The 25,331-nt window shown below is 33.2% G+C and overlaps 1 protein-coding gene across 3 annotated transcripts in view; it reads right to left on the reverse strand.

Annotated features, from left to right (window-relative positions):
• The window catches only part of TBCK (TBC1 domain containing kinase), a 195,277-nt gene that overhangs the window by 114,176 nt on the left and 55,770 nt on the right, over window positions 1–25,331 (reverse strand). For all 3 annotated transcript variants that reach the window (XM_043438214.1, XM_043438215.1, XM_043438216.1), the window contains exons 6-19: window positions 25,099–25,240; window positions 20,644–20,704; window positions 19,572–19,633; window positions 19,332–19,393; window positions 15,560–15,708; window positions 14,188–14,326; window positions 11,526–11,625; window positions 7,183–7,232; window positions 6,875–7,004; window positions 5,795–5,893; window positions 4,050–4,112; window positions 3,400–3,526; window positions 2,152–2,202; window positions 630–713 (exon numbers count right to left, since the gene is read on the reverse strand). In XM_043438214.1, coding sequence (XP_043294149.1) covers window positions 630–713; window positions 2,152–2,202; window positions 3,400–3,526; window positions 4,050–4,112; window positions 5,795–5,893; window positions 6,875–7,004; window positions 7,183–7,232; window positions 11,526–11,625; window positions 14,188–14,326; window positions 15,560–15,708; window positions 19,332–19,393; window positions 19,572–19,633; window positions 20,644–20,704; window positions 25,099–25,240 — 1,319 coding nt within the window. The remainder of the gene's footprint in view (window positions 1–629; window positions 714–2,151; window positions 2,203–3,399; window positions 3,527–4,049; window positions 4,113–5,794; window positions 5,894–6,874; window positions 7,005–7,182; window positions 7,233–11,525; window positions 11,626–14,187; window positions 14,327–15,559; window positions 15,709–19,331; window positions 19,394–19,571; window positions 19,634–20,643; window positions 20,705–25,098; window positions 25,241–25,331) is intronic.

Here is a 25,331-nt window from a genome sequence, read left to right on the forward strand (position 1 = left end):
GCAGGGATTCTTTAACACTGCACCATCTGGGGTAAAAGTCATTAAAAAAAAAGAATCAAGATATTTATGAAATTTCCACTTAAATTTCAAGCGAGGTTTAATGGTGTTCTTTGCCACACAATCATGTCTCATCAATTTTCTGATTTAATGAAGCTTTGTATTTCTAAAAATTTCTGCAATGAAATATAAAATGAATACTCTTTCTCCCTTCTAATAAGATCATATTAAAATTCTTATTCCTCTCCTACATCATAGCTTTTTTATTACATATTTTGAAAATTTTATTATTATTGCTCACACTACATTTTTATTAATTCCTAGTAGGCTTGTTCCATGGCAAACTTTTTGTTAGCAATGCTAATTGTGACAGAGACAAACAGCTGGACTTTTATTTTCTTAAACTGGCATACCTGAATTTGAACCAAACTCAGATTAGATATTAAACAATTATTAGAAAACACCATAATTTTGTGGACTTGGAGAAAAGATTAAACTTAATTATTTCTTCATGTGTTTTAGTGATAAACTGTCACCATATTTTGTTGAGTCAAAACCATAAATTTAACTGAGTACTGATCACATTTGACATATAACTTTCCCTATAAAAAGGCAAAGAAACATTTCCTTACCTTGTATTACATGTGAGTTGTCTTTCAAGAAGAAGTTGTACAGGTATTTGGGGATAAAAGCAGACATGCAGGCATAAGCCAGAGCTAAGAAAGAGTAAGGCAAATATAAAAAATTAGTTAATGAGGTAAGAGATCAGCAGTCATTCACTCACTCAGCACACATTCCTTGAATCTATTTTTAAATAGGAATTACTTAATAACTGATGGAAGCACAAAATTATATGGGGGAAACCCTACAGAAAATATTGTGCACAACAAGAGATAACCACTCCAGTAACTTTTCAATTTCAAACTACTGTAGCAGCAGCAAAAAGAAAAAGCAATAACCAAAAAACAAAAAATACTGCAGAAATCGTTATCCTACAAGAAATAAAATTCTTTATTATCAGAACTTTATGCATTTTAAAATCTCTAAACATAATAATCATTATTGTGCTATATAAACTTCAATATCCATAATTTTTACTGATGCATAGAAAAGAGTCTGAGAACATTGGATTTAAAAACACTAGTAATAATTGTTCTTTCAAATACAGATCCTTTGCCATTCTTAGATCAACATGTATCATAATGAACTATGCTTAACTAAACACAGTAAGGCCTCTTGTCTAGATTAAAAAGTAATATTAGAGAACTGGCATTTTTAAAAAGCATTCATTTAGTGAAGTTTTAGTTCTCTGGGATTATGCTACCAGTACTCAATTCCAGGAATCTATGCAAATTCTGATATGAAACAGAATTTGAAGAGATGGAGATTCTGAGATTAAGGTTTCTAAGGATTCATGCTATGGGATATTCATAATAAATATTTAAATATTTATCAAAAGACTACTATAAAAAAGGAATTATATCAGGGGACAGAAAAAACAAAACAAAAACCCTTGTCATTAAGAAAAAAGCCACTAACCAAAAGAAGGGTTACTGTATTAGTATATTGCTGTTGTCCAGTTGCCAAGTTGTGTCCAACCCCTTGTGACCCCATGGAATGAAGCATGCCAGGCTTCCCTGTCCTTCAATATATATTTAAATTAGTATATAAATAACTGTGATATGAAACATACAGAAGACAAATTTCTGGAAATACAAATCTCAAGAGGGTTCAGTCTTCATTAAGGAAGCAGTGGTTTAAAAAAAAAGGAAGTAGTAGGTGAAATAAAAGACTCCGGAGGATGCAAGAACAATACTGTTTTCCTTACAAATCATTTACAAAGTATATATAAATGAAGACTAATCTCTAAAAAAGTCTTCTTTGGAGGACAGAATTTTCTCCAAAGTTTCATAAAAATGGTCACCAAAGTAGATGAATGCATTTAGAATAATCCATCAGGTTCTCTCTAAATCTCTAGTGACAGCTAAAAACCTCCAGAAATAAATTAATCCTTCACATCCTCTAAAATGAGTCACAACAGATTATTTCACAGAAATTTACAGGCTCTACTAGGAAGAGAGCAAGCTTTCATGTTTGAATAAAATATTTTAGAACAATAAACACAATAATTATTTAAATGATAAATAGGCTTACCTTCATTATTGAAATTTAAATATAGAAACGGAGCACAAAGCGAGTCAAGACCTGATGGAGAGAGATTGGGGAAAAAATTAAAATAAACATAATCCAGCAGAATTGTAGATACATACCTTATTCAGATCTCTGCATTACTTCCATATAGATTCAGTATTATACATGTGATCCATTCAGAAATATGTTATGGGTTATTGTGAGGAGTAAACGACAGTGACTAGCATATAGTAAACATCCGATATAAATCAACCATTATTATTATTAAGGTTATTATAAGTTGAAGAGAGAAATATAGTAACAGAAAAATGTACAAATGATAGAAAGGTTGAATACAGTCCCTGACTGTGTGATCTTGGTAATCACTTAACTCCAAACAGGTTTCCTTGTCAAGGAGATGAAAATTTTTCTTACATGTTTATTAGATGAAAAAAAATTCTTTAAAAAATTGTGAAGTAAAATATAAATACATGACATTTCTTTTATTGATAATAATGCTATTCACACATTGTCATGCTAAAAGAATATATATAAATTTATCTATAACTGTTAGGGAGACATGGAACTCTAAAATGAATAGAGCTAGAAAAAAACAATAGCTTTATTTTCAAGTTTGGCCAGAAACAGACACAGAATTGAAATATAAAGATTACTATTCATAACAACAAATTAAAAACTAACACTAGGTGGAATGGATTTCTCACTCATGAATTTATCAATGACAGCAAAAAGAGTAATGAGAAAAGGTAAAAATCAAGGAGATGGAGCATTATAGATATTTTTTAAAAAGAGAAAAAATGAGAACTTCAGGGTGATATATATTCCCCAATTCCTAATAACCTAATAATATCCTAATCTGATAAGCAAAAGCTATAAATCATTAAGTATCAAGAATATAAACTAGCCCCAAATTATTTACAGTACAAAATTATTTTATTATTTGCATCAAGGATTAAAAATGTATGCACAAAGACTATAACAGTATAAAATATTCTTTATACTTTGCTAATCAACATGATGACAAGTTGTCTCATTAAATGTTATGCATTTATATGATATTCACTAGACATTTAGACAAAGTTTTTTAAAAAAGTGCTCATATAAACATCTCAAAAAATGGAGCATAGCTTACTATTGACTTTTCTTAAAGCCAAAGATAATTTGATAGTTTGTTTTGATTTTAAAAATTATCAGTTATGCAACATGTTCCTAACACTTCAAAAAGTCTTAGTAATTGGGGGAAAAAGCTACCTTGCCAATACACAAGATCAGGATGGGACACGACCCAGGCTTTTAAGACACGCCGAAATTTTGCATGACCTTCTGGTGAGGATAACAGCTCGTCATACTGATGACAACGAGGAATATCCACTTCAATCTGTGAAACAGCAAAACAATATGGTAGAACTATAATAGACAGATCACCAATAAATCCCAAGACAAGGAAGAGGAGAAATTGTATTATGAATTCAAGAATTGGCCGCCTACAATAATCCTGATGTTTTGAAGTGTTTGAACTTTATACTAATCCTCCAGGAACACTAAAAAGTTTTAAGTATACTTAAATAAGAAAAGCAGATCATTTCTTTTGAAAAAGTATGTATTAATTTAGTTTTCAAAAAATCTTACTTTACAATCTGGTCTAAATAAAGCACAAATTCTTCAGACAAAAAAGGTACATACTAGGAAAAATTACTTGGCTTAAACTCCTTAAAGGAATAGTTCTGACTCACTAATGAATTAAGACTATATCTGAGAGAGGTAAGACTTATGCTTCTCTAATATATGCATATAAAGGCTGCTGAGTATTCATGATGAAAGGAAGAAAATTTCTCATGCCTTTCTAAAATTGAAAGATTTGGCAAACTTATCTAGGTTGTTTAAGAAAGGCTATATCATACCTGTCTATCTGTAGGAATTGGAGTGTCTTTATCAATTGCATCATACTTGGCATGAATAGCCCCCTGCAAATAAAAAAAGAGAAGATAAATTACTTCATCATACCTTTAATAAATTATAAATTTAGGCAAAATCAGCTTAAAAACATCTGTCTTTGAAAGCACACTCAGTTATAGACAGGCACACTCAAGCTCAAAGTATACCCTTAGAAAACTTTTCTACATTTTGACAGTTTGTGATAAAAGTCTGAAACAATTTACCATTTTGCTGAGGCAGATGTCTGAATCATACATACTGTAAGACATACATGTTGAATGAGTCACGTGGCTGATGAATATGCTTAGCCAATCTCCCAGCCTCCACAATGACACAAAACACAGCCTTCCTGTTCTTTATCACTGTGTCTCACGCATAGTAAACTTCAAGGAGAAAATTTTTTTAAATTCAGGGGAAGGGAGTGGGGTTCATCCCACAAGAAATATTCCTGTTAAAAGTTGGTCATGAAAGCAAAAATAAAATGAAACTGTTTACAGGAGTGGTAGTTCAGCGCAAGGAAGCAGAAGTTTGGGATGAATCAGAGTGGAGTATCATGTAGTTATAAAATCATTAAGAGACTAGAGGAATCATTTACATTTTTCAGTTATACCATTATAGAAAGAACAATTGAATAAACCACTTAAAATTTTGGTCATGTTCTACAGGACTAAGCACAGAACAATTCTTATTGGTCTGGTAAACCTTAACAGTAGAGAAAGAGCCAGGAATTTGGGGTTCAAATTCTGACATTATGTGCTGCATCAACTTCTCTGGTACATCTATTTAATGAAAGACTTGGACCTTGGAAGTCCTTAGTGACATTATATGCTTAAAGTTATTTTATATGCTTAAAGAATTACAATTCTACCTACTGATGTATGGTATAGAACATTAGACATTCTTATAAAAGAAGCAACCAAACTCAAAAGTGTTCAGAGATTCTCACCAAAAGAATAAAAAAGGAAGAAAGGAAATCTTTCAACAGAGAGTGAAAAGGATTAAAAATATTTGGGAAAATTCACACACAAAAAATAGGTGATGGACATCCATAAGATATCTATAAGAGAACAGATGAAGGTAAGATGCCAAGGAAATTGACAGAAAAGGGAACAATCTGGTGGGGTTTGGCTCATTATTATGACTGCTGTTCTCTGTGAGCACTGCAAGTCACCCTAATAATTTTGTGCCACCTCTCCTTTCCTCACTGCCACCGATAGGGTATTGTACAAGATAAAGTTGCTACTTCTCTTAGCAGTGTGCTTCTGACAAGACAGATGTGTCAAAAGGCACTAAATTATGTTAATGATTTCTGACAAGGTTCAAATTAGAGTGGAAGACTTCTCCAAACTTAGACAGAACTACTTATAAATAGGCAAACCTGTTCCTAGAGGAACATACTTTATATGCAGGTCTATAGACTTACAAATGATGGATATATATATTCTTAAAATATTCTGATTTTAAAATTAATAATCAAGACAATTTGAGTTCATTAAATACACTATTAGGGTAAATAAACTTTCAATTATATTTTTCTACTCTATCTAGTCTATTCCTTTATTCTTTTCACTTAAAATTGTCAAAGATTCTTAATGCTCATATTTTACTAAATAATTTTCTAAAAACTTGAAAAGTATGCATTCAGAAGGCACTTTCATTCTTTTTTCCTAGTACTATTAATCAGCTTCTAACCTTCTCTCTTCTTTTTTACCTCAACTCCCAGAAGAGCAGCCCAGGTTAAACCTCTCATAAGAGGAGGGATGTCGACTCTTGCTTCTTTCCAAATTTGATTTTTTTTATATGGATAAGCCTACAGATAAAAAAAAAGATATGAAAAATACCTCAAATTACCAGTGCCATCTCTTTAGCCAGTTCTCAATACACCAGTGAAAAAGTTGAAGGTGAACTGTAACGTTTCTAAGTACCTGAAATTACTGTGATGTTATTAATACATAAAAGTTAGCAGTGAAATAGTTCTGTATCTTCTGTAAATCTCATATTACACAATCAAGGAGAGGAGTTGAGTCTACTGTTTTTAGCCATACCTCTCTATCTTGTGCTCTGCAAGAATTAAGAAAGACTCATTCTGAGAATAATATCAGTTTCATACAGGTAAAGTAATATAAGTAAGGCTCTTTGTAAAATATCTGATGATACAGAAAGTATTACATAAATATATTATTACAGTTTCTCCTATATCTTTGCATACAAATTTATTTGTAAATTTGTATGTCATGAGAAATTTCTAGAAGAGAAATATTAGGATAAACGGTATGGATGTTGTTAATGCTCTTGATATATACCTTCAATTATTGTACAAAATGTTTCTATCAACTTACACTTATTCCAAAAGAATGAGAGTTCCAATCTTAATATATCTTAATTACTCTGCTAATTTGGTATGCAAGAAAAGGCTATTTTACTTTTTTACATTTCTATTAATAGTAAGGATACATTCTCTAATAGATTTACTGACTAGTTGTATTTCTATTGTGTTCTTTATCTACTTCCCTGTTTAGATAATAGTGCTTTTTTCTTTTGGTTTTTAGGTGTTCTTTAAATAGTAAGGATATTAATATCTAATATGATTGTGCATAGATTCCTGCATCTTGTTTACTTTTTAATTTTATATACTATGAACAGGTATCATTTATAATTAAAATTAATCAGAAAACATAAGTCATAAGAATTAGTCTTCTCATGACATCAAGATTCCCTAAGAATTATGAATGAATAAAAGAAAAGGACTGGATACGGGCACTTGTAACACTTTACACTTTAGAATCTCTACCTTTAGCAGCCTGTCAAAGAGAATGATTCTGTTTAGCTGGTACTCTGTGTCCCTCTCTCGGATGATTAAAGGGAGGGTGGCAGCTGCAGACAGCTCATTATTGCTGTTTGAATGAGGTAAATTAGACTGACTGTAAAAGAGAAACAAAAGCAGAAAAGTTGACAAAAGGTATAAAATTTTTAAAAATTAAAATACCACATTTTTGTGTTCATTTTAGGAAAAACTTTCCAAAGAAAATGTACAAGCTACTCACCAGAATAACATAAACAGATAGGAAAAATAAATGTAAAAGGAGATGATATACTCACTCATCTTCAAGTAGTGGGTAAAATGCTTCTCCACCAACATCTTTTAATCTCTGTGAATTGAGAGAGAAAATATTTGATATTTAGGATCTGTGACAGAAATGCTGACCCATATTTAAAAGAAAAAAATAACATAAAAATATGAATTTATAAAGGTAACAAGAAAAGTATAGAGTCTAAAATTCATTCCTAACACAAATATGAAAATAAGCCATGCCTCCAGTGATTAAATTTATCTGTGAAGAATTGCTTTTTGTTTTTTGATATTTTTACCTCTAGGTACCTCTTGTAAAGATTAGATACCTGTTATAAAAGTTTTCCAAATGTAAATACTAAATAAAGTATTCAGAAATACTAAAGTTAGTATAAATTTTAACAAATGGATAACTATTTAAAAATTATATGAAGATTATTTTAAAAGGTACTTTTGAATACATATTACTTAAAGTCAGATTTTTGTTTTGACATTAATAAAAAAGTTAGACAAAAGTAAGAGGATAATAAAAAGGATTCAAAAGAATTTCTCACATCATACTTTGAACATAAATGATTCAAACAGCTGATAAATCAACTAACAGAAATCAATTTATTTTTTTCACAAAGTCATTATAATAAATGTTACTCCAAATAATAATATTGCCAGAATTATAGATAGTCTTTAAAAACAGAAGGCTGTCAGAGTAAAGTAAAATCTTAGATACACTGTAAGCAGGGTGATTAAAGTTACTGCCATCCTGTCTGCTGCTCAGTTCAACTTCCAACTGGTAGGCAGAGTATCTGCTTCTCTGGGGACTGATGTAGAAGATGGAGCTGTGATCTTCAGTTGATTAGCGTCTATGCACTCATCCATGGAAGTTGTTCCCAGAATTTTTAAAAGCCAAAAAAACCCCAACACTATGAATCTGATAAAAAGTGACTTTATGCCTAGCCTTTCTCTAAAATTGAACATGCATTTGCCATTTTGCTTTTAAGAGTTTAGGTATTTCTTTCATGGATTAAAATTCTAAGTTGAAAACTAAAATTTTCACAAATTTTACTGTATTATTAACTTACATTTTTAAGTTTTACTGTCCTGAAAGTCATAAATATAGTTAATATCTTTTCTGCTTTTTTTCTAGCTAAAAATTTAGCATATTAAAGGTTTATAAAAGGCAAAATTTCTTACACAGAGAAGCATAAGGTAAAATTATTATTCATTTCCATATTATTTTAAAAATTAATAACATTAAAATTTTCTCTTAATAATTATAGAAAAAAGTATTTTAAATTTCAAAAGTGGAATTGTAAGGGAATTGGGGAAATAAAACTAAAGTCCACATTCATTTAACTTGTATTCATATCACTTGTATCAGATTTAAATTAAAGAAACAAAATGAGAGTTAAATAAAAGTAGTTGAAACATATATTTTGGATACATTTTATTTTTTACCACCTTGCATCGCTACTTATTTTATCCACTGTACACAGTCTTTCACTTCAAAGGGATGGTAAGTTTAGAATATCAAATGTAATAATTATATATTTTAATTTTCTGTTGCTGGCATTTAAGCAGGAAAGAGATTCTAATATCCTCCTACTCCATAACATTTAAAATATTAAGTGAGAGGAAACGCCTATAAGAGTAATGAAAATGCAGTGACAGAAGACACAAAACTGTATTTAGAGAGAAAGGGGCTAAGCTAGTCCTAAAGGACACTGAGGACTGTGGACAAGGGTTTCAGAGTACAACAGGATAAAGCCTCAGGCACTTAATTCACAGGCAGTCAAACTGGAGGGAGACCCTGCTACATCCAGGAAAAGAAAGAACTCCGGGAGGACGTGCGCGTGCGTGCATGGGGAGAGGGTGCTGAACTGCTAGCCTAGAGACAGACAAGGGAAATTACCTATTTTATCTTTAGAGTTGGACACGGTTGAGGATGCACATAGGTGATTAAAAATAAAAAGGCTAGAAATTTTGGTCCTCAGACCAATACTCCATCAGCGTGGAAGTCATCCTTTCTGCCCTAACAACAAGAAAGAAGCTGAAAAAACTGAAAATTACAACCTTCTTTAGAACTATCAGAATCAGGGCAAAATGTTACCCAGAAAACTGGAGCAATGACAAATATAAAGAATCACAACTAAGCTGGAACGGAAGCCACTGCTGGAGCCTGGTAAAACACTTGCAGGGTAACTGACTGCTGCAGATTGAGCAATTTGAGAGAGAATAGGAGCTTGAGAGATAAAAGCCTGTGGAGGCCCAGACCTAAGGGAAACTTCACACTTCTTTGAGCTTTACCCCCGTAAATCCCAACATATTCTCAGGGTGAAGGTCTAAGAAAAATCCCCTCCTGTTTCTTGCATGAGAAGGGGCAAAATAACCATTTTGAACTACTCCTAGGGTATCTTGTTGTCTTAAGTAAAGGCCTGCTCTTCAGGGAAACTATTTTACCAGAGCCTAAATGACTTGCGGTAAGGGAAATACAAAATTCTAGGTCCTTCTAGTCTTGACGTGGGGAAGAGAAATACCCAATTACTGCTCTCTCTAGCCTTCCTGTCTCACCTCAAGTAACAGGAGGGAAGCTGAGAGTTCCACAGCCCAGAGACACAGCCTCACTAAAACACTGAGACCTAATGATAGGATTAGCCCTTCAATCGACTTTCCCTCCCCTATCTTATTTCCATATGTAGAGTTTCTGTGAAGGACCGGGAAGCCTGGCAAGCTGCAATCCCTGGGGTTGCAAAGTTGGACCCTGAGTGACTGAGCAACAACAAAGTTTCTGTATGATACAGGAAATTCCGGCTGAAAGAACTGCAAGCCTCAGATTCTGTGTCTCCAGAGAAATCTAAAGACAGTAAGGAAGATAAGAACATTGGCGTTTGAGGATTTTACTCTGACAAAAAAGCTACACAAATAGTAAACAGCTAGATAAACATGAAATCTTTCACTGAAGATCTATTTATTACAGTTCTTTTTACCAATATATCATGTTGCATTCTCCCCCACCCCCAAAATTGTAAGGCATGCTAAGTATAAAAAAGACATTCTGCAGAGACCAAGCACTCTTCAGAACCAGATTCACATATGGCAGAGATTTTGGAATTATCAGACCAGGAATTTAAAATAACTGATTAAAATGCTAAAGGTTATAAGGGAAAAAATGAACCACATGCAAGAAGAGGTAGGTAATATAAGCAGAAAGATGAAAATACTAAGGAATAATCAGAGGATGTAACCTATGTGTGACAGGAATACCCAAGAGGAGAGAGAAAGAAATGGAAGAGATATTTGAAGTAATGACAGAAATTTTAAAATCAGACATACACCAAATGAAAAATCCCAAGAAGCTCAGAGACCATCAAGCAGGAAAAATTTTTTTAAAATCTATGTCTAGGCATATCATATTTAAACTGCAAAAACTCAAATAACAAATAGAAAACCTTGACAGAAACTAAAAGAGGAACCTTACCTATAGAGCAAAAGGATAAGAATTACATCAGACAGCTCTTCAGAAACCATGCAAGCAAGAGAGTGGGGTGAAATGTTTAAAGTATAAAAGAAAAAAAAAAAACTAGAATTTTGTATCCAACAAAATTTTCCTTCAAAAGTAGTAAGAAAGACACACTCTACATTATCTGAAAGAAACCCACTTTAAATATAAATAGATACATTAAAAGTAAAGGAATAAAGATATACCATGAATAACAGTAATTAAAAGAAAACTAGGATAGCTAGATTAATTTCAAACAAAACTAACTTTAGAGCAAGAAACATCATAAAGCTAAGTGAGATAACTGAGGTATGCCTGTATAGCCAACAAAGACTATGTAAATAAATACATTTTTAAAATCCTCAATAAGAAATCATTCAAAAACACTGGCAAGAGATTAAAAACTAGTAATATACTGAAGAGGTAAGCAAATCACAAAAAATATAAAAGGGCTCATAACTGTACAATAATCTGGTAATTAAAAATTAGAATTACAGCAAAATACCATTTTGCACCTTTTAGAATAATAATTTTTTAAGAATTTGATAAGATCATATGTGGATCATATATGGAGAAATGAGAACCCTTATCCAATGATGGTAAAAAGATAAAGTGATAAGATCATTTCTGTGAACAGAAAACACAACAATAGATACTAGACTGATCGCAGATCCTATTTTCCAACAATGTCACTCCTGGGCACATATCTTAAAGAAATGCTCACATATTTTATGATACCAGGAAGAAATCTAGGCTTCATGTGTATCTGTAAGGTTTTATTAAAAAAAAAAAAAAAAAAAAGAAGAAGAAGCCACTAAGGGAGGGAGGGAAGAAGGAAAAAGGTCTGAAGCAAATTTGCCAAAATTCCATTCTCACATTTCTTAGCTGGCATAATGACAGAGTCACAGTGGTGTCATCTAATAGTGAACTTCTATCTCGACCTTGTCCAAAGCTTTCACCATCTTCAAAGAGAAAACTGAAAAGAGATTTAAAAAATAAGTTTAATGAGCACAGAAATCCAATTTACTGTTTCTTCTAGAAAATAAAATTCACTCTAAATCATAAATCTCTTTATCAAAAGAAAGAAAGAAATTTTAGACTGAATAAAATCTGTAATTGGTGGTTGAAATTTCTCCAAAAAAATCATTTTTAAATATATGTTGAGTTTGTATAGACACAGTGCATGTATGCCCAGTGACCCAGTTGTGTCTGACTCTTTGCAACCCCATGGACTGCAGCCTGCTAGGCAACTCTGCCCATGTCTACAGGGAAGAATACTGGAGTGGACTGCCACTTCCTCCTTCAGGGTCCTTCCCGAGGCTGAACCCAAGACTCCTGCATGCAGATTCTTTACCACTGAGCCACCCGGGAGGCCCCTATAAATACAGTATATGAATACAAAGCATTTTAGGGATACAAGAATATGATTTACACTGTTCATGCAGTGCAATGATAAAATTACACTGACAGTATGTAACATGTTCCTGAGCAACTTTATATAGGTAAAAAATGATAAAAGGAGGAAGAAAATAAAATGATAATGATGATAACTTCTCAGGAGAAAGATTACTGAGTAATAAACATATTTAGAATTTTAGAGAATTAATTTTTATATCCTTCAAAGCATTTGCTCTTGGAATTGCCATCATCTTATTTCTGATTTTTCTACTTAATTCATCACGTGAACAGTACAATTGAAGTTAATATTTAAGAATCAGTTTAAGAGGGGGGAAAGGTACAGAATTAGTGCCGTATTCAAACAATTAACCTAAAATTTACATACGAAGAAAAAAACGATCAGCAGATGGTTTTTATAGTTACCTACAAAGATCAAATCTAGTCCTAAAACCTAAAATTAAAACTTTAAAGTACTGATGGAAAGAAATGTAGGTTCTCATTTTTATGAACGAATATGATGAGCAATGGAACAATTAACAGTTTTGGCTCTTAGCATTGTATTGTCATTTAACTCTAAGTAATTTACAAGATTGTGTCTAAGACCTTATACAATTCTGCAGTTTTTCAACAGTGCTTTAGTACCATGATATCTCTAGGACAAGCAATGAGGTCTCTCAGTACATTTTAAAATATCATTAGAAGTAAAAAAAAAAAAATAGTTCCTCATAATGGGCATACTGGCCTAGTATATTAACTCCCTTAAATATTACCGTTCTATTTGTACTATTTTTTTTATTGATCACCAACTATTGTGAGATGTTCCATAATAATACCTTTACTTCAAATAGATCATAAAACAAATAATTTATTAAAAACAGTAGTTTTAAAAATAACAAAAGCACTGATAAGAACTCTGCAATTAGAAACTCCTACCAAACATTTTGCCAAAGAAGACACACAGATGGCCAAGAAACACATGAAAAGCTGCTCACACTTGTTATTAGAGAAATGGAAATCAAAACTATATAATGAATCACCTCACACTAGTCAGAGTGGCTATCAACAAAAAATCTACAAACAATAAATGCTGGAGAGGACGTGGAGAAAAGGTCAACCTCTTGCACTGTTGGTGGGAATGCAAACTGATACAGCCATTATGGAAAACAGTATGGCGATTCCTTAAAAGAACAGGAATAAATCTACCATATGACCCAGCAATCTCACTCTTGGGCATATATCCAGAGAAAACCAGAACTCTAAAAGACACATGTACCCCAATGTTCATTACAGCAATATTTACAATAGCCAGGAAAGAAGCAACCAGGATGTCCATCAACAGATGAATGGATAAAGAAGTTGTACATTTACATAATGGAATATTACTCAGCCATAAAAGGAACAAATTTGAGTCAGCTGTAGTGAAGTGGATGAACCTAGAGCCTCTTATACAGAGTGAACTAAGTCAGAAAGAGAAAAACAAGTATTGTATATTAATGCATATATATGGAACCTAAAAAAAAAATGGTAATAATGAACCTAGTAGACAACAGACTTGTGGACACAGGGGAAAATCAGTTCAGTTCAGTCGCTCAGTCGTGTCTGACTCCTTGTGACCCCATGGACTGCAGCACACCAGGCCTCCCTGTCCATCATCAACTCCCAGAGTTTACTTAAACTCATGTCCATTGAGGGGGATGATGAGGGTGGGATGAATTGAGAAAGCAGCATTGTCATATATATATTACCATCTGTAAAATAGTGGGAAGTTGCTAAATAACACAGGGAACCTAGCCTGGTGCTCTGTGATGACCTAGATAGGTGAGACTGGAGGAAGGTAGGGAGGCTCAGGAGGAAAGGGATATATATATATATATATAAATATGACTGATTTGTGTTGTTGTACAGCAGAAACCAACACTAAATTGTAAAGCAATTTTCTACCAATTAAGAAATAAAATTTTTTAAAAATGGAAAAACTGAATAAAAAAAGAAATTCCTGACAAGAAAGCAAGGTATTGATTTCAAATTGTTTTCACAATCACTTAGCTAGAATGTCTACCTACCAAAAGGAAAAACGATCAAATTAAAAAAAGTTATTACTAGATTTCTCTCATTTCCAAGAGATGTTTTCTTTCCTTACTTGGGGAGTGTGCAGATAGGTGGTTTGGATCGAATGATTTCCTTGTTCACAAGCTCTTTTTCCAAGTCACCTCCAGCTAAACACCAAAGGTAATACACTTCTTCAATAGATCTTTCTGCCAGGTAGTCATTGTTTATATCTATTAATGGAAAATTTTAAAAAATAGCTCTTACACCTTCTGTTTTTATTAAAAGGCAACAGGCAATAATAGCTGACATTTTAAAAAAGTAAAATCTGAAGAACACAGTAAGATTCCCTTTACAATATTCATATTACAAAATGCATAGAGGATTAAATGCAGAAATGCATACTGGTTGTGCATCCAGCTTCTTTTGAGAAAAAAGTGTGATTTTTATCCTCTATATCAGAGATATATATACATAGGCATATATATATGGGAGATACACACACACACACACACACTAGATATACCAAGCCCTGCAGGAAAGAAATAGGGGCAAAAAAAAGCACTTGAGTAGGCAACCAGCACACCCTGTCCCATGCTTTGTCTTGAGACAATTTCTGCCTCTTTTAAAGGTCTTGATGTCTCACAGAGGCTTTGATTCCATTGTACTATGTTCATACTGACCTTCACTTAATTTTTTTTTTGGCCACTCCACACAGCATGTGTGACCTTAGTTCTCCCACCAGGGATTGAACCCATCCCCCTTACATAGGAAGTGCAGAATGTTAACCACTTGGATTGCCAAGGAAGTCTTGGATCTTCATTTACAAAAGAAACTATGTGATTGAATGTCTGTTTACCTCCCCAGTTGGCACAAATGATACTTGAAGATATAGTGTATTGAACATAGTAGAAACTCAGTAAGTATCTGACTGAATGAATATTTAGTATTTCCTACCATGATTATGTCATGATAATTTTTTATATAAACTGGTGTCACTAAAAAACACATTTTGAGAGCTGTAATTTTTAGAGAGGAATGAAAAGAGAAAAGGTGGTATTCTGTTACAAACATGGAATATAATAATAATGCACTTAACAATAATATGATTTTTAGATAATTTATAATAAATTTTATGAAATCTATGTAAATATTGAGGTAACAGAAATTCCATTGAAAACCAGATCTGATTAGGACCCTGGTTTACATAATAAGAAAAAATTTTTTGTTTGATACTACTTCCTTTCTTTGATTCTTAGAAGTCCTTGCTCCAAAGTAATTTAAATTTAAAGGATTAAAATGTTAGGTTATATTTTAACCACTCCAAAATTACTTAATTCTCAGATAAGTATCCAAAAAGTCTCACTAATATTAATATATATTGTTGACAAATTCAAAACTGAAATTAGGATAAGGGTACTTCCTTTAAACACATGGCTTCTATTCTTAGTATTCTTTATCATTACCTTTACACAACTGACTGATATCCTCCGGCAGAGTCAAATCAGCACATCTCAGAGAAGAAGAAAACAGGCTGGCAGGTTTGATAAAGGGAGGGTATAAGGGTAACACTTCACTGAACACATTGTCCTGCATTAACTCATCTGGGGTTGGCCTTAAGAAACACATTTAAAATACAGCACATGAATGAAAGTCATTAAAATGTTCCTTGAGTAATGTTACACCTAAAAGGGAATAATTAAAAGTCATGAACACCTCATTAGCATAGAAAATAATAAAGCTCTCCTTATTAGAGTCTAGATATACACCTTTAAAAAAGAATCAAATGATTATAAATAAATACTGACTTTTTTAGCTCTTTTGTGCTTTTTGTACTTTACAACTTATCAAATATTATTACATATGAGTATCTCCATTTTTTACATTCAGCTTGACCATTATAAACTTGCTTCACTGAATATCCTAATTGAATAATAAAATTATAAACCAATACTATCTTCTGATTTTCTTCCTACTCTCTTAATGTGGTATCAGTTCAGTCAGTTCAGTCGCTCAATCGTGTCTGACTCTTTGCGACCCCATGAGCCGCAGCATGCCAGGCCTCCCTGTCCATCACTAACTCCCAGAATTCACCCAAGCTCATGTCCATTGAGTCAGTGATGCCATCCAACCATCTCATTTTCTGCCATCCCCTTCTCCTCCCGCCTTCAATCTTTCCCAGCATCAGGGTCTTTTCAAATGAGTCAGTTCTTCACATCACGTGGCCAAGGTATTGGAGTTTCAGCTTCAGTCCTTCCAAAAAACACCCAGGACTGATTTCCTTTAGGATGGACTGGTTGGATCTCCTTGCAGTCCAAGGGATTCTCAATAGTCTTCTCCAAAACCACAGTTCAAAAGCATCAATTCTTCAGTGCTCAGCTTTCTTTATGGCCAACCCTCACATCCATACATGACTATTGGAAAAACCATAGCTTTGACTAGATGGACCTTTGCCGACAAAGTAATGTCTCTGCTTTTTAATATGCTGTCTAGGTTGGTCATAACTTTTCTTCCAAGGAGCAAGTGTCTTTTACTTTCATGGCTGCAATCACCATCTGCAGTGATTTTGGAGCCAAAAAAAATAAAGTCTCTCACCGTTTCCACTGTTTCATCATCTATTTGCCATGAAGTGATGGGACCGGATGCCATGATCTTAATTTTCTGAATGTTGAGTTTTAAGCAAGCTTTTTCACTCTCCTCTTTCACTTTCATCAAGAGATTCTTTAGTTTTTCTTTGCTTTCTGCCATAAGGGCGGTGTCATCTGCCTATTTGAGGTTATTGATATTTCTCCCAGCAATCCTGATACCAACTTGTGCTTCCTCCAGCCCAGGGTTTCTCATGATGTACTCTGCATGTAAGTTAAATAAGCAGAGTGACAATATACAGCCTTGACGTACTCCTTTTCCTATTTGGAACCAATCTGCTTTCCATGTTCAGTTCTAACTGTTGCTTCCTGACATGCATACACATTTCTCAAGAGGCAGGTCAGGTGGTCTGGTATTCCCATCTCTTCCAGAATTTTCCACAGTTTGTTGCGGTTCACACAAAGGCTTTGGCATAGTCAATAGCAGAAATAGATGTTTATCTGGAACTCTCTTGTTTTTTTGATGATCCAGAGGATGTTGGCAATTTGATCTCTGGTTCCTCTGCCTTTTCTAAATCCAGCTTGAACATCTGGAAGTTCACGGTTCATGTATTGCTGAAGCCTGGCTTGGAGAATTTTGAGCATTACTTAACTAGCGTGTGAGATGAGTGCAATTGTGTGGTAATTTGAGCATTCTTTGGCATTGCCTTTCTTTGGAATTGGAATGAAAACTGACCTTTCCCAGTCCTATGGCCACTGCTGCATTTTCCAAATTTACTGGCATATTGAATGCAGCACTTTCACAGCGTCATCTTTTAGGATTTGAAATAGCTCAACTGGAATTCCATCACCTCTACTAGCTTTGTTCGTAGTGAGGCTTCCTAAGGCCCACTTCACTTCATATTCCAGGATGTCTGGCTCTACGTGAGCGATCACACCATTGTGATTATCTGGCTAGTGAAGATCTTTTTGTATAGTTCTTCTGTGTATTCTTGCCACCTCTTCTTACTATCTTCTGCTTCTGTTAGGTCCATACCATTTCTGTGCCTTATTGTGCTCATCTTTGCATGAAATGTTCCTTTGGTATCTCTAATTTTCTTGAAGAGATCTCTAGTCTTTCCCATTCTCTTGCTTTCCTCTATTTCTTTGCATTAATCGCTGAGGAAGGCTTTCTTATCTCTCCTTGATATTCTTTGGAACTCTGCATTCAGATGCTTATATCTTTCCTTTTCTCCTTTGCTTTTCGCTTCTCTTCTTTTCACAGCTATTTGTAAGGCCTCCTCAGACAGCCATTTTGCTTTTTTGCATTTCTTTTCCTTGGGGATGGTCTTGCTCCTTGTCTCCTATACAATGTCATGAATCTCCATCCATAGTTCATCAGGCACTCTATCAGATCTAGTCCCTTAAATCTATTTCTCACTTCCACTGTATAATCATAAGGGATTTGATTTAGGTCATATCTGAATGGTCTAGTGGTTTTCCCCACTTTCTTCAATTTAAGTCTGAATCTGGCAATAAGGAGTTCATGATCTGAGCCACAGCCAGCTCCTAGTCTTGTTTTTGCTGGCTGTACAGAGCTTCTCCATCTTTGGCTGTAAAGAATATAATCATCTGCTTTCGGTGCTGGCCATCTGGTGACGTCCATGTGTAGTCTTCTCTTGTGTTGTTGGAAGAGGGTGTTTTTTTCTATGACCCGTGTGTCATAGAAACATTGGCAAAACTCTATTAGCCTTTGCCCTACTTCATTCTGTACTCCAAGGCCAAATTTGCCTGTTAATCCATGTGTTTCCTGACTTCCTACTTTTGCATTCCAGTCCCCTATAATGAGAAGGACATCTCTTCTGGGTGTTAGTTCTAAAAGGTCTTGTAGGTCTTCATAGAACCATTCAACTTCAGCTTCTTCAGCGTTACTGGTCAGGGCATAGACTTGGATTACTGTGATATTGAATGGTTTGCCTTGGAAATGAACAGAGATCATTTTGTCGTTTTTGAGACTGCACCCAAGTACTGCGTTTTGGACTCTTTTGTTGACTATGATGGCTACTCCATTTCTTCTAAGGGATTCCTGCCCACAGTAGTAGATATAATGGTCTGAGTTAAATTCATGTGGTATATTTACCCAAAACTATGCTTTTAATACCATTCCTCTCATTCGAACATGTCTTGATAAAGATGTTTTCATAAAGATAAATTAGAATCTATTATTTCCAAATATTACATACTTACAGAGTTTAGGGACAAATGAATGGGTAACAGTGACATCATCAAATGAAAATAATAAAACTTCTAAGAAATCCTTTTACATTATCAACAATTATTAACTTAACTCACTAAGTGTTTTTCTACAATGTTTATTTGGCAATAAACTTTTGTTCTCACTTTTCTCGTATCATTGTATCTAGGGCATATCTACCTTCCATAGTTTAGAAAATGAACTAGTGGCTGCCTTTGGTATATGCCAGCTTTCTGATCATGTTTTAATTATTTTTTTCTTCTCTTATGACCATACATTAAAGCCAAAACTAACATTTATGATACTAATATCAATCATACATTATTACATGTTAATATTCTTATTTAATCCATTAGTATTAAAAAATTAAGTACTTATATGTTAAGATCTCAATAATAATCCCCAAATCTTGATATCAACCTCTTGGAAGGATGGAAGGTGAGGCACTTCTTTAAAAGATTTATCACAGTTTCAGGAAGCTCCTGGTAAACAGAGAGAGAAAGTAATTATTTTAAACAATCCACTTAAAAATTTATATTTCTTACATCATTTTCTACTTTAAGAAGTTTTGACTTCTTCGGTAAGCCTTTGCTTTAAAATAGTTTGCTACTGGATCCCAAGTATGCAAAATAAATTTTCAATAACAGATTAATGACAAACCTTTATAATGTCCAGACAACCATGCTCCTCAGCCAGAACTATTATAGTGTCGTCTACACAGTCTATAAAAGAGGAAAATTACATGAATTAAAGCTGCTTTTACAACTTACCAGACTGGGAATTAAACTTTAATAACATTATTTTAAATTGTATAATGCAATTTTGGAACTTGGAATATTAAAAAGCTTGAGACTTTGTCAAGTTTCCTTATATGTTTTAATAAATGAAAAAAGGCTTTATTTTATTTTTATGATTATAAGACTGCTTTTATTAAATACAATTGAAGAATGTACACACATTTTTCTGGTCTTTAAACTATAAGGTTTAGCCTATAGACACCATTTATAGATCTCCAAGACTCCTTAATAGCCATATTACCAATCTTTGAAATAAAAGTGATAAAATTGTAAAATTTTATACAATTTTATTTACAATTCATTGTTATTTAATATTCACTAATATTATTCTATACACATCCATATTTGTAGACTTTATTAACCTGGACACCAATCTGACACTCTTTTATACAAAGTGCTCTATCACTGTTTTTCTCTCCTTTTTTTACCATACGTCCTTAACTTAGTCTACTCTAAAGTGGATTACACAAATATTTATAAATGTGAATTACAAGTATTTGGATTATACACATGTGAAATATATGAGCTTGTTACAAGGAAAAATAAACATTCTTCCTCGGTCATTACTTACATATAATTCACTAAATGGAAAGCTCAAAGGTTATAGCACATTGAAGGTAACTGCTACAGAGAAGTACAATTTTATAAGTTCATATTTTGATTCAAAAGTTAGTTTGGTTGGCTAGATCATAAGGCTAAGATTACACCCCAGGACATTATAATTCCTTACAGTGAATAAGGAAAAGCTCTCCTATAGTACCTCAAGGGTGCTTAAACTGTCCTGTTAATGCTTATCACTGATCATTGGAAAACTGAAGAAAGTGAAGATATTTCAGTGTAGTCACTATTTTGATGAACACATTCTCTATGTGCATAATTACTCTCACTAAAGATTATATTTATAACTGAAAGATAATCAATTGTGAGACACTTACCCAGTGTAAGCAAAAATTTTAGTCTTTCAGAAATATCCAAACTCTGAAATAATTTTCTTCCCTACATAAAAGATATAAGAAATTCTTGTTAACATTTACATATTCTTCCCAGGGAGGTTTTATTTTTCATTGCTGAAAATGATTTTTTAATTATCTCTATTTCTCTTCAGAGGTTTTATCAGATTTTTTTGAATTGGCTCCTCTAAAGAAAAATCATTGGTGACATACATTTTTTTAATGTTGCATAATGCTTACCATTTAAACATTTTGTATATCTAATAATCATTACATTTTAGTTTGATCTCAAGCATTCTTCATTTTTGAGACCCACATATATCTGGTTGTCTAGAGGGACTCCAGGAGTCTTATTTGATTAAGAGACCAAAATGTCTTATTACCTTTTCATCTACCCAACTAATTCTTACTTATATATCATGATCCAGGTAATCTGTTGTCTCCATTAAGAAATATTCACAACATTTTTTCCTCTTCTCAAAATGACTTAAGACAAGCATCTTTGTGTTTTCCATAGTAACTGGTATATTCCTTTATTTTAAGATACATATGTTATATTTTAGTTGTTTCCTTATTAGTGGGTTTCAGAGGGCTCCTTGAAAAACAGTCTTGAATCAGGCACAACTTCAATGATTATGCGTTGAGCAACTATTGTGCGTCAAGCTGGACTTTCCACCATGAGTTATATACTATGGGTAAATTACTTGACCACTTAAAAGCTCACTTTTCTCATTTATAAATTGGAATATTAACTATACATGCCATGTAGGTTGTGGTGAAGGTTATATGATGTATAAAAAACTGCTTAGCATTTTCTGCATAAAGAAAATGCTTCATAAATTTTGGCTATTATTATGTTTCTATTATTATAAACAAAGTAAACTTGTATGATCATTTAAAAAGACTTAGAAGGAGAAGGTGTAAGAAGACAGCTTGGTCTTTATGCAGCGAAAGAGGCTCTGATTTTCTTTTTTTTAATAGAGAAGAAAAAACTTTCTTAAAGTCTTATGAAATTAGAACTACAGGTGGAGAGATCATTGAAAACAAATTGCCCTTCCTCTCTCTCTTTTCAATCTCTTTATTACTATCAATATTAATCTTCTAGACCTAACTGTAAGGCCAGATACCATAAAACTCTTATATAAAAACATAAGCAGAACACTCTCTGACATAAATTGAAGCAAGATCTTTTTTGATCTACCTCCTGGAGTAATGAAAAACAAAAATAAACAAAAGGGACCTAATTAAACTTAAAAGCTTTTGCACAGCAAAGGAAATCATAAACAAAATGAAAAAAACCCACAGAATGGGAGAAAATATTTGCAAATAGAAATTTCCCCAAAGAAGACACACAGATGGCCAAAAAGCACATGAAAAGATGCCAAACATCATTAATTATTAGAGAAATGTAAATCAGAACTACAATGAAGTATCATCTTACACTGGTCAGAATGGCCATCATAAAAAAATCTATAAATAATAAATGCTGGAGAGGGTGTAGAGGAAAGAGAACAGTGCTACATTGTTGGTGAGAATGTAAACTGGTACAGCCTTTATGGAGAACAATATGGAGATTCCTTAAACAACTAAAAATAGAGCTACCATATGGTTAAGTGGGCATATATCCCAGGAAAGCCATAATTTGTAAAGATACATGCACCCCGAAGCCCACTGCAGTATTATTTACAATAGCCAGGACATGGAAGCAACCTAAATGTCCACTGAAAGAGGAATGGATAAAGAAGATGTGGTACAATGAAATACAAAGAAGATATGTACAGTGAAATATTACTCGGTCATGAAAAAGAATGAAATAATGTCATCTGCAGCATCATGGATGCACCTAGAGATTGCCATATTGAGTGAAACCAAAGTCATAAATATTGTATAATATTGCTTACATGTGGAATTTAAAAAAAATGGTACAAATGAATTTACCTACAAAACAAGAGTCACAGATGTAGAAAACAACTTTATGGTTTCTGGAGGTAAGGGGACGGAGGGATAAATTGAGATACTGGGGTTGACATATATAATACACACTACTATATATAAAACAGATAACTATTAAGGACCTACTGTAAAACACAGTAAGTGCTATACAGTACTCTGTAATGATCTATATGGGAAAAGTATCTAAAAAAGAGTGGATGTATGTGTACATACACATGATGTACCCCTGAAGCTAATACAACACTGTAAAACATCTATAGTCCAATAGAAATTAAATTTTAAAAGACCCACCTTTAAAAAAACTAATCTTCTAAAACTGCAGGTTTGATTTCAGCTTGCTTAAAAACTTTAAATGTCCCCCCGACCTTATATAAAAATAATCCTCTCAATATGGCATTCAAAGTCTCCTAGGATATGGCTCCTATCCATTTTACTTATTAATTTATATTTAATATCTTGTATGAAATCTAAAGGTTTGATGAGGTAGAGGAAGATTTAAACCATCCTAAACCTGGACTGTCTAAACTTTGAGTACCTCTTAAAATGTCATAAAGCCCCTATTATGGAATTAATATTTCCTTTCTTATAACTCATGCAGTTCTTTGTGCCTATCTTCAAAGTTTATGGATTTGCATTACATTATAGGCTCTTTGACAATACATTTTAATCACAGTTTATTCCTGTTGTATTATTATACACACAGAAAATACTCATCAACATTTGTTGAACTGAATTACTCATATAAGAAATACCCAGATCATAAGTAGTTTAACTATAAGTAATGGTAATAAAAAGGAAAAGCTACATTTGTCACATTTACACTTATGTATACTTTACATTCCAAGAAAATTCTTCATTTAGGCTATGATTTTAAACAAAAATGAGATTTACTGTAATTTCATACCAATGAAAAGTAAGATGGTCTAGACAAAGGACAGCAAAGAATCAGCAAGTCTGGCATTTTCCCTTACAAAAAACAATGCCAATGTATAAGCTACCAAGTTATTGTTAACATTTAAGTGTTAATAATAAAAGCTAACATTTATGTACTGTGATATAATACCCTATACTAAGTACTTTATATATGGTTTTCATTTAATTTTTCCAATAGCTTTACAATATAGATATGATTATTTTTGAAAGTAGAACCAAAGCCTTAAGAAGTTACATTAGTTACCTTAAGCCACACAACTACACTTTGTTGCCTAAGATTTTAAACCAAGTTCTCTCTGACTATGAAAGCCTGTCTCTTAACTATTGTGCTTTTACTACTGCTGCTGTTGAACTGGTACACAAAACACACGAAATGAAAATAATATCATCCTAATCCTTAGATATGGTAAAGATCAATGAGTTAATATTTTCAAAAATACTTTAAAAATCCACTGGAAGACAGAACAACACATAAGCAATAAAATTGTCTGCCCCTAAAGACCTCATTGCCCAAGTAGACAAATACAACAAATGCTAAAATAGAAGAGAGCAAAGAAAACAGAGACTAACCATGGTAGGTACTTGGAGGCAGAATCAACAAAATATTAGCTGTCCCTCCAAACTCATCCTCATCTACCTACCAGGCACCTCTCTATGGCCACACGAGTAAACTGTCAAGTGGAAAGTAGAGTGGATACCTATAACTTTTACATCATTTTCTTAAAGACAGTTACCAAGAATTCACTCCTCTCCTTTTCTTATGGCTAAAAAGGAGGATAAAGCAGCCTCTTTCAGAGCGATCTCTGATAGCCTAAGTTTTGGCATGACATTGTGGAACAGAGCCCACTCTTTCAGAGGACTGTTATATGAGGGAGAAAAACATCTGTGTTCTTTAGGGCATTGCATTAAAAAAAATCTTTATTATGATGATATTGGCATTTTATTTTTTTGGCTGCATGCACGTGGGATCTTTGTTCCCTGACCAGGGATGCAACTTGTGCCCCCTGCATTGGAAGCTCGAAGTTTTAACCAGCTGGACCACCAGGGAACTCTCTAAGCTACTGCATTTTTAATTCCTTTGTTTACAATAGCTGTATAGTCTTTATTACACAAATAAATATAGAGGATATTTCAGGAAGGCCTCATAAAAAGCCAACTCTTAATAAGTGAGTCTTAATGAAGACAGAATAGGGGAGAAAAAGATATTTAAGGAAGAAAGAATACCATAGATGGGAGAGAGAGCATGAATATACCAAAATGTGTAACAGTTTTAGTGCAAATATTTCTAAATATGCTTTTTACACTTAATATAGTGTAAGTTTTTAATACTTAGTACAGGTACAAATATTTCTAGGTATACCAAAATAATATACAAGTAAATTGTCAAGAGGAATTTTTTTAAAAATCAAATTGAGATTTCAGCCTTTTATCCCCATATCTAGTCAATTTGCAAAAAAAGATAAAAAGATGCTATTACTAAACAGCTTTCCTACCCCAAAATATTTTTCTAATAAACACACTATTTTTATTAGTTTAATATTTCTTTATACATACCACACAGAGCTCAAATAAAATGATTCCAAGAGACCAGACATCTGATTTGGGGCCAGAAGGCAATGGTTTCTCACTTGGCACATGATCACTGGTTTTGAAAATTCCTTGCGCAATTACCTCAGGTGCCAAGTATGATGGATACCTAAAATGGTATAATTTAAGAATGAATTTATTACTATGAGCTAGAAAGGGGGAAATATGTATGTAGTGGCACGTCTTTACTATCAGTACAG

The sequence above is a fragment of the Cervus canadensis genome, chromosome 19 (assembly GCF_019320065.1).
Source record: "Cervus canadensis isolate Bull #8, Minnesota chromosome 19, ASM1932006v1, whole genome shotgun sequence".
NCBI classification, from domain to species: domain Eukaryota; kingdom Metazoa; phylum Chordata; class Mammalia; order Artiodactyla; family Cervidae; genus Cervus; species Cervus canadensis.